The 13,528-nt window shown below is 38.6% G+C and overlaps 1 protein-coding gene across 2 annotated transcripts in view; it reads left to right on the top strand.

Moving 5' to 3' along the window:
- Positions 1-13,528, top strand: part of SPATA16 (spermatogenesis associated 16) — a 261,852-nt gene that overhangs the window by 234,153 nt on the left and 14,171 nt on the right. For both annotated transcript variants that reach the window (XM_050778289.1, XM_050778290.1), the window contains exons 9-10: positions 546-710; positions 3,280-3,363. In XM_050778289.1, the coding sequence (XP_050634246.1) occupies positions 546-710; positions 3,280-3,363 (249 nt within the window). The remainder of the gene's footprint in view (positions 1-545; positions 711-3,279; positions 3,364-13,528) is intronic.

Genomic DNA, 13,528 nt, shown 5'->3' with positions numbered 1-13,528 from the left:
CTTTCAACTGTGCAAGGCTATCCAATAAGAACTGGAGATAAAAGCAGAGCTAGAGTTTTCATGTAAGCTATTGGGGTAAACAGAATTCAACTTATACAACATTTGTCAAGATTTGACCTGCATTAAAAAAAAAATTTCTTTCAGATAAACAAGATAGTAGGCAACTCTTAGCTCTTATGATGCTTTGGTGATATAGAAAAAGTCGCCCCTTCTAGGCAGACACAGCTGTGTGGGATCACTCCTGGGTGAGTGAAGTGCAGATTCAAATTCAGTCCCCTCTTTTTCCCTCAGCCTAACTCCTAATGCAAGACAATCAGCAAATCAGTCTCAACACATCTCCAAAGGACTCCCTTTTATGTATATTTACCTACTAGAAAAGGGGTATAAGACAATACTGTAAAATGATAGAAGGAAACATGTATTTGTACTAGATTCCATTGTTTCAAAAGATGTAAATACATTATCATGAGCCCTGACTTCCATCCCTGGGGAGAGGTCTATTTCTGCGGTTTTATTCTAAAACATTTCTTTTACTTTGAGACTAGGGGAGTTTTCCTGCATCCTCAGGTGTGATGGAGAAGTTGCAATATGCCGGCCTCCTCAGCCAGCTGCAGAGAGTAAAGGAGCAGTCCCAGGTCATTAATCAAGCAATGGCAGAGCTAGCAACCATTCCCTACCTACGGGACATCAGTCAACAGGAGGCAGAATTGGTAAGTATTTTTCTTTGTTTAAGGGTTTCATAGGCCCAGCACCAACAGAAAAGTGATACGGTCTGGAAACCAAAAAAAAAACTGTGGTAATAAATGTAGTCTGAGGGCAAACTCCCCAACCTTCCTGAAGCATTCTCATGACAAAACTGAAAACTGTAGGAAGGTGTGTGTCTGGTTTTTATTTGCTCACATTAACTAGCTCCCATTATTACAGCAAAAACATTGTGATGTGTAGAAACATAGAAAGGGGCTGGTTATTTACATTGTGTGTCAGGCTTCTGGTTTTTGGTAAAATGAGATTAATAAGCTCCAAGATATATTGATACATGATTCTCTTTTATGAAAAAGTGAGAGGACAAAAGAGTAATTATTGTATAGAAAAATGACCCTACAAAATCATCTTTAAAGTTTTCTCAATCACTTCTAGGGTTAAAATAGATAATGGCAGTGCCAACACTAGTACCTTTAGATAAATCAACAAAAGTTGTTTATTTGAAAGGAAAATGTAGCTAGTCAACATAGATGGTTTTTTTTTTAACTGAATTAACAAGTTAATTCAGAAAACCAGACACTTTAGCCACACACAGACCCAGGCAAAAGCTAGTTGAAGGGATTCTCACAGAAATAATCTTCAGATAGATATGCATATTATAACCATAATTAATATCAGAAATGGTAGCACATCATTTGAAAAACAGTTTACTGAACAGTGTGTTGCCCATTCAAGGAAAGGTAAAATTTACTCCATATGGAGCTCCTAGTGTGTTGTAGGGAAAGGCCCTTTACTGTGAAGCTTTAATTGAGAGTAGCTGAAACTAATTATAGCTCCGAATTGAATTCACATAGTAATGATAAGAACAGCCCAAACTGATTACCTGTAATTTTCAGATAACTAAAGAAACCCTCCCTCTTTGAGCTTTTTAAGATTTAATCAAGAAATGAGCTGCCAACATTTATAACGTTCATCTAAACCAGCTAAAAGCATGTTAAATAAATACTGATATTCAGAGTAAGCATACAAAGTTGTATGACTAGCCAAATAATAAAACTATGCATACTAAAGATGAAAACTATGAAATAAGTCTATGAATCAAGGAATTACCAAGTCAAAACTGGCAATGATACTTTCTAAACCTTTATGTTTGTGTACAAAAGAATACTTTCTAAAAGGCTAAGTGTTTATCCTGCCATTCATAAAGCACTCAGAAGTATAGTAAGTATAGAGCTTTCAAAGTGCATATTATGGCCAGTTTTATATGATTAATGCTTCTCAGAGATAAGAGGAAGAAAAGAAAATGTTAATTTAAGAAGCCGGCAAAATGTTGATCCTGTCTTCCTGAAAAGCACATTCAAGATTTAAATGAAAAATACAAGGGAATTCTCTGCACTTAAGTCTTCTTAATCACACATCTATGGCTTTTTTGTTTTGTTTTGTTTTTGTTTTTTTACTGGAAATACTTAGTTTTCAAAATATACACAAAGGAGCCTCAAAGTAGCATTATTGACATTCCTTTCTAAAGTGTAATTTTTCTCTATTTGAAACCTTAGAAAATGAAATTTCATTGGATATTCTTGTACTTATATGCCCAGCAGAAAAAAACTGAAATATATATGGATGTATATCTGTATGCCAAATATTCAAAAATTATGTATCTTATAAGGTTTCATGACCTTCAATAATAGATTTTACTTTGCAACTCACAAAGAGAATTAATCCTAGTAATACCCTGTATGCTGCTATCTAAACAGTGACTGCTTAATAGAAAATTTTTGAGTGACTCAATTCTCTCTCTTCCTGCTTACACTCTGCAATATCTAAACCAAAGAAAGATTATCTAAGGGTCCATACTGTTTGATGCCATAGTGAACTGAACTGGTATTTTTTGAGAACTTTTTTTAACCTTTGAATATCACACGGCTTGATATAACTTCATTTCATTTTTGTGGTCACCTATGGACCATGTGTACAGGATAGTTTCACATTAGAGTACAGTAGGTGCCTGTTTGGGACAAAGGTTAGAATGTTTAAAACCTTTGAATGGGACCTAAAAATTTAAAAAACTTGGCTCTTTTAAAATTTTAACAAAGAAAAGAATAGTAAAAGAAGTTAAATGAACTAGATTCTTTAAAAGGCAATAAAACGGCACAGCTATAGTATTGTCCTCTGGTGAGCTTTTGCATGATGCCTAGAATTATGATACATTAGCCTCAGGAGAAAACGCTAAAACGCATTCATGTACTACATGCCGTTTCCCGAGAGAATTAACTACTGCCTTCATTCTTTACAACCCAAATCTGGTTTTCACAAAACATCAACACTTACTACATTAAAACCTATATGTTTTCTACAAATTTTCAAGAAGAATCTTTTCATTGTTTCAGTATTTTATATCTGCAATAATATTCAGCAATGACAAGCAAAGATGAGGTGGCAATATTCATTGTAGGAAAGATGAGTAATAAAATCATCAGCGTACAAATGATTTTTTAATTAGGTTTTAATCTGTGTATTTAGAGAAGTTACTTCTGTGTGAATTCCACACTGATAATTTTTATCTTGGTGCCACAGCTGCAGTCACTAATGGCAGATGCTATGGACACCCTTGAAGGAAGAAGAAACGATAATGAACGTGTGTGGAATACAATCCAAAAGGTAAAACTTTGAGCTGAAGGAAAAAGATCTATTATTCTCAAGGAAAATGTCCATCTTGGGTCAAATCTGTTTGGAGGATAAAAAGAAATCCAAGTTCTTTGGGCTGTTTTTTGTTTTTCTTTTTAAAAATAAATGCAGCTCTCTCCATGGAAGTGTGACCAAAATCAAATATGGATTTATTTAATCTGCTTCTTTTCCAACAGACTGTGTTCATATGCTTTCATGATTTTTCTTCATTATCATGTTCATTTTCATATTCTATTTTCATTATCTGTGCCTTCGTTCTCGGTTTTGTAATTCTTTAAAGCCCTTTCATCAGTGTTTTAGTCCACTCCCCAACTATATTTCCACTTTTTTCACTTGAGGAATAATGACTACAATTCAGGGAACTACAAAGAAACTAGCACATTGATGTTTGTTGTAAAAGAGTAACATACTGGTTGTTAGAAATAGAGGAACATCCCATCGTTGGCTACTGGGGTTTAAATTCAGGAAGTGCCGAGATGCACCTGGACCCAAGTACTCAGGAGACTTGTGTGACACAATAGGACCCTCTGAAAATGTGAAAGTTAGTAATCTTGGGTCTCCAGTCAAGCTCAAAGTAGTAAGTTCTGATTGATCAACTCCCCATTCATCTTCCTCCCATCATTGTAAGAACCCACCAGCAGAGACTGGCATCAGGAGATGTGAAACAAACAAAAGAACCTTCAGTTTAAAAGCCAACTCTAAGGGATTCTGGAGCATCTGAGGAAACATGTGTCTTTTGTAATGAACTCAGGGGCCCTGTGATATACAGTTGACCCTTGAACAACATGGTGGTTAGGAGCACAAAAATCTACATTTAGCTTTTGGCTCCCTAAAAACTTAACTACCAATAGCCTACTATTGACTGAAAGCCTTATGATAACATGAAGAGTTGATTCACACATATTATATTGTATATATGTATTATATACTGTATTACAATAATGTAACCTAGAAAAAAGAAAATATTATTAAGACAATCATAATGAAGAGAAAATATATTTACTATTCATTCAGTGGAAGTCGAGGTCTTCACCCTTGTTGTCTTCATGTCGAATTGGCTGAGGAGGTGATTGGTCTTGCTGTCTCAGGAGTGGCAAAGGCAGAAGAAAATATGCCTATAAATGGACCTACACATTTCAAACCCATGTTGCTCAAGTGTCCACTGTATGGACAAAAAACCAGAAATTGACTGTCAGCAAATATGTGTTGAATAGATATCTACCATGCCGGAAAAAAAAAGTTAGATATTGGGAATATTGTGCTCAGCAAGACAGGCACAGCCCTTGCCTGTATGGTCCTTATAATCCACAAAGCTACTTATGGGCTAACTGAATATTACGGAATAAAGGGGATGTTCAATGATCTATGGAAATAAATGGCAGAATAGCCTTGTCTAGGTGGTCAGAAACACTGTCTCTAAGAAAATGATATTTACACACTGTTTAAAGAATGTGTAGTGGTTTTCCAGGTAAAAGGGGGTATTTCTAAACAGAGGGATCACTTTGTACCAAAAGTGGTTTTTTTTAAAAAGAATGGCACATTCAAAACTAACCAAAAAGTAAATAAGATATTTCAAAATGAAGTGCAGAGGCAGGAGAAATTACAGAAGGACTTCTAAATGAAGTTTGGATAGTTTTAGAGTACATTTAACTAGAAAATGTTTTTAGGACATCTTTAGGGCTGTGGTGGGGAGAAGAGATTGAGGGGCTGCAGAAATGCGGGGACGTCAGTGATAAAGTAGGGATCGTAATCCTGGTGAGATATGCTGGCGTCTTGGTTTAGGGTTGTGGACACAGAGAAGAAAAGAAGCAGATTGACCTAAGAAATATTCAGGAAGCCACATCTATAGGCCTTGTTCAACTGATGGGATCTGGGAGTTGAGAGAATAGAAATGGTTAAGAATGATGCCTAGATACTTGCTTGAGCAATTGAGTAGGGATAGGGAAAGGTTTGCTGGTGCCATTTACTAAAGAAGAAGATACTGTCATAGGAGCAGCTTTTGGCCAAGAATATAAATGCCTTTAGAGTTCAGTTGGGAGAAAGAAACCGTGCCAGATATATGAATGGAAATTTAATATAAAGAATGATTAACTAATTTATGAAGTTGTTAATTAGGTAACTGAAGAAGGAAAGGAGAACACTAAGTCATCACAAAGAAAACCATTAAAGAAAGCAACTACCATGTCTTAGGGCTGGGTAATCAAAGAGAAGTTGGAATGGCTAAAACTTAGAAACTTAGAGCAAGGACCCTGCTATGCCAAAACCCAGACCCCCTACTAGAAGGTGCTGCTCAGCAGGTAATGGTGTCCCTGAGTTTGAAGTCCTGAAGGGCTGGGACCTAAACCTCCAAGGAGGGACCACTAACCCACCGGAGCTGTGGGAAGTGATGGGGAGGTGGGTAGTAATGGATGTAGTTTGCAACTTTTGTAAAAACTAAATTTGGCTGCTACTGCAGAAAAGAAAGTATGTTTCTGATTGAAGGTTTGTTGATGAGATACTCCCAGGAACCCTAAAGCAGACAGAAGTAAACAAGAAGCAAAGAAGCAGCAATTCCCTTCTTTCTCCTCTAATGCCCTCTGATGATAGAATCTAACAGTTGACAAAAAAAGAAATGGAATTGCAGAGTCCTAGCCATATTTATCACAGGGCTGAGTATAGAAGAGCAGATTTGGAGTTGCAAGGCTATAGGTTAACAACTGGCACAAAAGTGCGCCTATGTTCACATAGGGTGCTGGCAAGACATCCAACAGGAAATACAAAAGCCTTGGGTTCTGGATAAAAGACTGAATAAAGATAGATATTTCTTAGTCATTGGCAAATTGTCATTAGCTGAAATCATGGCTTAGAAAGAGTATAATAGAGTAAGGAGATAAGAGGGCCTTGAGAAGCACATTTCAAACTTAGGAGGAGAAGCCTATGACAGAGACTAAGAAGGACTGGCAAGAGGAATTAGAGATAGAGCAGCCAAACGCGGTCCTGATGAGACTCAAGCAATATAATCACACATCTCTGTTGGTTCTAGAAATAGTTGTTTAGAACAGGGGTCAACAAACTACAGTCTGCAGGTCAAATCTAGCATATTACCTATTTTTGTCAATAAAGTTGATTTCACACAGCCATGCCATTTATTTACATGTTATCTAAGTCAGCTTGACTGAGTTAAGTAGTTGCCACAAAAACTATAATAACGCACAAACCCTAAAATATTTACTATCTAGCACCATCAAAAACATTTGCTGGCTGGGCACAGTGGCTCATGCCTAAACCCCAGCACTTTGGGAGGCTGAGGCAGGCGGATCACGAGGTCAGGAGTTCGAGACCAGCCTGACCAACATGGTGAAACCCCATCTCTACTAAAATTACAAAAGTTAGCCAGGTGTGGTGGCGGGTGCCTGTAATCCCAGCTACTCAGGAGGTGAGGCAGCAGAATCGCTTGAACCCGGGGGATAGAGCTTGCAGTGAGCCAAGATCGTACCACTACACTTCAGCCTGACAGAATGAGACTCCATCTCAAAAAAAAAAAAAAAATTATTTGCTATACTCTGGTGTAGAGCGTTACCTCTCCCCCAAAAAATTGCATTTGTACAGTAAATATTTGTATTTACAAATCCAAATGGTAATAGAACAATAATCCCATTATCACCTTCTAGGGACCAGCTGAAAAGATACAATAAGGATTGACATGACATCTGTCTCTATCATGTAAACAACAACTAATTTCACCTCACTTGAAAGATCCTTGATACCCATGTTCATAGGAGCACATCCTATGATGGATTTGCCACTATTTTGCCACTATTGCAGTTGTTATCTATTGCTGTGTTACAAGCCAAACCACTCCAAATGTAGCAGTTTAAAACAACAATTCAAGACCAGACTCCTGTAGGTGGCTCTTACTCAATGCCTCTCATTCAGTTTAGTCAAATGGCTTCCATGCATGGGGCTGGAGTCATCTGAAGGCTAAGATGGACTGAACTCCAAGATGGTTCGCTCACATGGCTTACAGTTGACACTAATCCGCTGAGGTAGTTGACTGGAGTACCTAACCATGGCCTCTCTATGTGAATTAGGCTTTAAACAGCGTGGCAAAATAGTGGCAAATCCATCACAGAATGTGCTCCTATGAACTGGGTTTCAAGAAGGGGAGTATTTTAAGAGAAAGGAAGTAGAAACCATCAGTCCTCTTAAAGGGTAAGCCTAGAACTTGCACAGCAAATCCCATCACATTCTACTCATCAAAGCAGTCACAGGCCAGCTTATGTTCCAAGAGTTGGAGGAATCAATCCACCTCCTCTCAGTGAAGGAGTAATATGTGCATTCAATGAGAGAATAAAATGAAGGCACCATCTCGGAAACAATGTACAGTAGCAGGACTGTGACTGTGTGTCCCAGGCTAGAAATCATACATTCAAGCAAGCAGGAGGATAGTAAAGTCAAGGCCTCCAAGGCTGAAACACAGTACAGCCACTCTGCCCAACCACTGGGTATCTAGAAAGGCTCACTGGTGAGCAGCCAATCTTTCCAAATTAAAAGCCCTGATAATGATCATCACTTTCTAAATGAGAGGTCTTCAGGAAGATGTGAATGGGAAGGAACAAGGTGCCAAATTTTTCCCAAGGGCTTTTAATTTGGTTAATGTGATTCTACAAAAGATGATCGTATCACTTTCAGACAATTCCGGTAGCAAGTAAGTAATTTCCTTTTACTGCTACAGAGTTAATTTGCGTGTGCAGAAAAAAAAATAATTAAAAAAAAAAACCTAATTGTACAAGCTACACTGTGTTCTGAGCCCAGTAGAAGTTGATATCAGCATCATCACCTCTGAGATCTGTTATCTGTAATAGAAACAGCTGTTGTACCTAATGAAAACACTTGAAATTTTCATCTGAAGCAGCAGAATTATAGCAGAACCTCCTAGTTCCACATAGTTAAAGGGTCTGTCAGAATCCCCATTACCTAACACAATTTTCAGGGCTCTACTTTGTTATAGGTCTATAAAAAGCCGATCAAGATGAAATCTGATTCATGAAAGCTGACCTCCTGTCTACATTCTGTTTTCTTTGAAGTTTCTCTAAGAGCCCAGAAAGAGAGGGAATGAAACAAATGTATTTTCTCCTGATTCACCAGAATGGAAATATATTCTTTACAGAGTTTTAGGAAAGTGGTTGTTGTTTTGGTTTGGCTTTGCAGAGTATTTCCTAACGATTAACTCAAGAAAGATAGATGCCTATAGGTTTAGCAATGCAAACATAAAATTACCAGGTTATGATTAAAAAAAAAAAAAAAAGGTAAATTTTAATGTGTTGGAAAGTCCCCTGCCACAGCATGTTTAATTAAGGATAGAACATTTGCTTAGTTTTGTTAAATAACTAAAACACCTGAGGAAACATATTCTTTTGAACATCCCACAAATCCTATTGACACTTTGCTCATTTATGTACTCATCACACATTTACCGGTACGTCCTCTGTGTCAGTCATCATTCTAGACACTGGAGAAACAGCCGTAAACAAGTGTGCCCTCATAATGTTTACACTGTACTGAAGTAGGCAAACACTGCCTAAAGAAATACAGGATATGTTATAAAGTAGTGAATGCCCCAACGGAGAGAAAGCACAATAGGAAAATGGAAAGTGCCAGAGGAGAGAGCATATCATGCAAATATCAGGTGAAAAACATCCCAAGTAAAGAAAACAGCACATGTGAAACCTGAGATTGGGCCGGGCACAGTGGCTCACGCCTGTAATACCAACACTTTCGGAGGCCGAGGCGGCGGCTCACCTAAGGTCAGGAGTTCCAGACCAGCCTGGCTAACGTGGTGGAACCCTGTTTCTACTAAAAATACAAAAAAATTAGCCAGGCATGGTGGCACGTACCCAGCTACTCAGGAGGCTGAGGCATAATAATCGCTTGAACCCGGGAGGCGGAGGTTGCAGTGAGCCAAGATCACGCCATTGTACTCCAGCTTGGGTGACAGAGCGAGACTCCGTCTCAAAAAAACAAAACAAAACAAAAAACACCAAACCTGAGATTGGAGTGTGCCAAAATGCACAAGGAACAGCAAACAGGGTAGGGTAAAAAGCTGAATGAGTGAGAGTAGTAAGAGATGAAGTAAGAGGGGACATAATGCTTTGCAAAGAAGCACTCTAATCTGTTAAGTTGGAAATAGATTGAAGAAGGCAAGAATGGAAGCAGGGAAATGAGTTAGTCGGTTATTGTAGTGACAGCAAAATGGTGGCTTAACCCTTGAACCCAGTGGTAGGAGTGGAGATAAGAAGTCATCTATTCAGAAGGGCAAAGACTGATTTAGAGGGAGACTAGTAAAAGAAAACATGAACAAAATAAAACAAGAAAACCCTGAACTAGCATTTTGGAGACTGGGTCAGTCATAAATTAAATCAGAAGCCACTTCCTTTCTCTGGTCCTGGGTGTTCTCATGTGTAAAATAAGGATATTGGGCTGGATGATTCTAAGTCCCCTTGCAGCTCTGATTGAACAGGTCTTTTGAAAATCAGATCATCAAATAAAAGGATAGGAGTTAATATTTTATGAGCTCTTAGTAGGGACCCAAACTCTCCTATTTACTTTACATATACCAAACTCATAATCCTCACGAGAGGTAAAAAGTATAATGTATTAAAAAGAGAAGTTTAGCAGTTTGCCTAAAGTCACACAGCCAGTAAATGGAGCTAGCAAACGATCTGACCCCGGGGGCCTAAACTCTTTCTCGATAAAAGTCCAGGTTTTGTGCTGCCTGAAAAGGCCTGAGTGACTAGCATTGTTGTCTGTATAGTTGAACATTCAGGTGTGAGGCCCTCCAACCAAAGTAGAATTTAGCTATAAACCAGCCCAGTTTGTCTTCAGTTCTCAAAATAAAGTTCTTTCAATCTAAGCTAAAGAGTCACTGAGGAATTTGTGCTTAGTCCACCTCTGTAACTCACTTGTATAGGATCCTCCATCTTTGTTCCTTAGTTTTCCATCTATATCCAGAAAGAATACAGAGCCTAAATCTGGAAGTCCTTAACCATTAATTCAGCTTGCATTCGTGGGACAGCGGGCAAGTCATAGCCTTCTGAGAAGCATGATGTGTCCTTACCCACACCACTTTTAGATCCCATGATTTTCTGTTACCATTGAATCCCAAGGTCCCTTGGAGTTTTAAGAACTAGGCTTAAAGTAAATAGAAAAAGGGTTCTTAAAAAAAAAAGTACCAACTGTTAAGTTGGAACACTTCTATTTCTTCTTGTCAAAGAATCAAACAGCTAAGCAACACACTGTCCGCAACTAAGAAGAAAAAGTTATTTGCTCTTCATTTATAAAGCCTAAACCTGGCATTGAGAAGATCAGCATTTAACATGACATAAAGTATTGTCTTGTTCTGCTATGGCTCTGGATCACTGATTGAAAACTGAATGAGGAAAATAAAACTTTGTTACATTAAAAGTAATGAGAAAAGTGCTCCAGCATATACTTTCGGACCTGTGAGTTTTCCTGAGGAGAAATGCCACTTTAAAATTTCATCTAATATAATATAGTACCTTCTAAGCTTCAATGAATCCAACAAACAGAGTATAGGTAGATCTCTTTAAACCATCCATATGAATTTATTCAAAATTATTTTACTGCTTGTGTTCCTTTTAACCTCAAAATCTTAACTTATGAATCATACTCATTGTGATCATACAGAAATGGCATTCATTGATATACTAATTTGGTCTTTCAGATGAAAATGTGATGGAGTTACATGTTACTTAGCAACTCTGTTCTGTTCAAGACTGTTGATGTAGGCAAAGCAAACAGGAGAGAACACAAATTTGGGAAATGGGGCAGGGGCAGTTGGTTGAGAAGGTAGAGGGAAGAGCAAATTGGAACGTGTTATTTACTTTCCATATCAGTATTTAAACCCAAATCCTTCCAGAAACTCTTCTGAGAGAGATTGTACACGTGGCACTATCATTCATCGGCCAGTCATTTGGGCTGATACGTGGCTAGGTTAGTACTTCTGAGAGTACTGCTGTCTTTTCAAAGATTCAGCAGCCATACCATTCATCTGCAAAGCAGTTTTTCCAGCAGTCAGCCTTTTCCTGTGTGTCTTGTTCTTTAAGGAGTCTCTGCAGATTTATTGCAATTTGATTGTGAATCTTCTTGCTTTTGGTTATGGGCTTCCTCATTAGCATATCCCCAAATTCCTTACAGTGTGTGTGCTCCAAGCACTGCTAAGAAGTTCTGTCCAAGGTATAGTGCAGATCATTCAGGGAAAGAAACCTAAGTGCTTTTACTGCTGATCACGCTGGGGAGGAGAGGAAAGGTTCCGAGGACAAGCAGGGAGGGAGAAGCCAGGTTCCTGGGACAAACAAATCTGTGTCAATGGCATCCAGGCCAACAACTGCAGTGGAAGAGCCTTAACTAAAGTCCTGGCAGAGCCTCGTGATTGTGGTCAGAAGCTAAATCCTGGAGCAATCGGACCCGGGAAGGGAGGACCTCATTTTCAGATGTTTACAGAGCAAAGCCCAAGCCTCGCCTGCAGAATGGAGAAAGCCGAAAGCCTTGGTCTGGCCATCTTTCCCACCACAGTGCGATGCTCCAAATCTAGATGGTGAACTTCAATTATCATTTAAACCAACATCTTTCTCCTCTGACTTCAAGGGAAAAGTATAAGGTTAATAGGTAAAACATTTTCAGCAGCTGCATTTCCTAATCACCCACTTCCCACCTGTGCTTGGCCTTGCCTCCAAAACTGGAAACACCTCTTTTAAGTGCTTTGTTGGCTGAAAATACTGTCTTCTAAAACCTTGATGATTTGGCAGGAAACCTCTGCAGCAGAAGTATTTCTGTGCAGGTGGCAAATCGTGGCATAGCCCTCATCTAGGGAGCATGTATCCAAGAGCTTGGCCACTTTTAAACAAGAATTTATCAAGGGGCAGACAAAGCTAATCTGCCACCATTCACATGTACCTAATAAAATACTGTTACCACACAAATTATCAAACTATGTTAGTTTGTCTGAAGCTTGCTTTTTAATAACTATCACAATTGGAACAAGCTATAGAAAAATGTATTTCAGATAATTAATGATGATGACAGATGTTATCAGTTTTTATTCCTGATGTCTTAGTGTGTGCCAAGCATTTCAATACATTATCACATTTAATATGATTGCAACAACCCTATAAGAGAGACGTCTCTCGAAAGATGAGGAAAAATAGCTGTGTAGAATTAAAAAAACAAGTCTGACTCTGTAGTGACAGGGTTTAGTTTTGAATCAGATTTGTTTGGGTCAAAGGCTTGTTCTTAATTGTTAGCTCGCACACTTGTATTAAACCAAACAAAGCTGCCACAAGTCAATGGCACAAAGAACACTGCCTGACCTAAGGTCAGATTCCGTAAGACGGCCAATGAGACAACCTTTGAGTCTGCTTTTTCGCAGGGAATCCTTTGTTCATCACTAGGTCACAGCTTGCTGCCCATCTGGCGACTTGCCCACACTGCTTCGTGGTAGCTGCCTAACCCACTGCACTTCCCTGAGTCATGATACTCTTACTGTCCTCCCTTACCATCCTTCCCTTTGTAGACATATCATGTTAAGGTTTGCTTTGGTAGCTCACTATTTTCCCTCTTTCTGCAACTTCAGAACTTCAAGGAAACAGCTTAGAAGTCTAGACATTTCTGCAGTCTACTTACTGTTGCCCTGAGGGTCACCCTCTGGTGAATAATCTGAATTATCATCTGCAAATGCATTAGGCTTTCAGTGAAAACACAATTTTATAAGCATATATTGCCATAACCCCTCCAAGTTTTACCATCACAACACAGGGGGTCTTGAGGCTGGAAGTGGACCAACACAAAGTCTACCACCTCCACTTCCTGAGCACTTTCTCTCCCTGATCCACTTATGAGCTAATTTATGGAAGTGACTAAAACAGAAATTGGAAATGCTCATATTAGTCCAAACCTATTAGAGGAGTTTTATCTTTGCAAAAGTTTTTCAAAATACATCTTTCAAAATTTCAGTGTGATATTCTGGTGAGAGGAGTGGAAACATATATCTCAATTGTATTTTGAACTGAAGAGTAAGTTTGTAGTTCCTTCTATACATTGCTTCCTTTAAATTACTAAAAGTGTCTTCTTTGCTTGGCAG

The sequence above is a fragment of the Macaca thibetana genome, chromosome 2, assembly GCF_024542745.1.
Source record: "Macaca thibetana thibetana isolate TM-01 chromosome 2, ASM2454274v1, whole genome shotgun sequence".
In the NCBI taxonomy this organism is placed as follows: Eukaryota; Metazoa; Chordata; class Mammalia; order Primates; family Cercopithecidae; genus Macaca; species Macaca thibetana.
The sequence above is the reverse complement of the archived record's forward strand: the minus strand, read 5'-3'. Positions and strand labels throughout refer to the sequence as shown.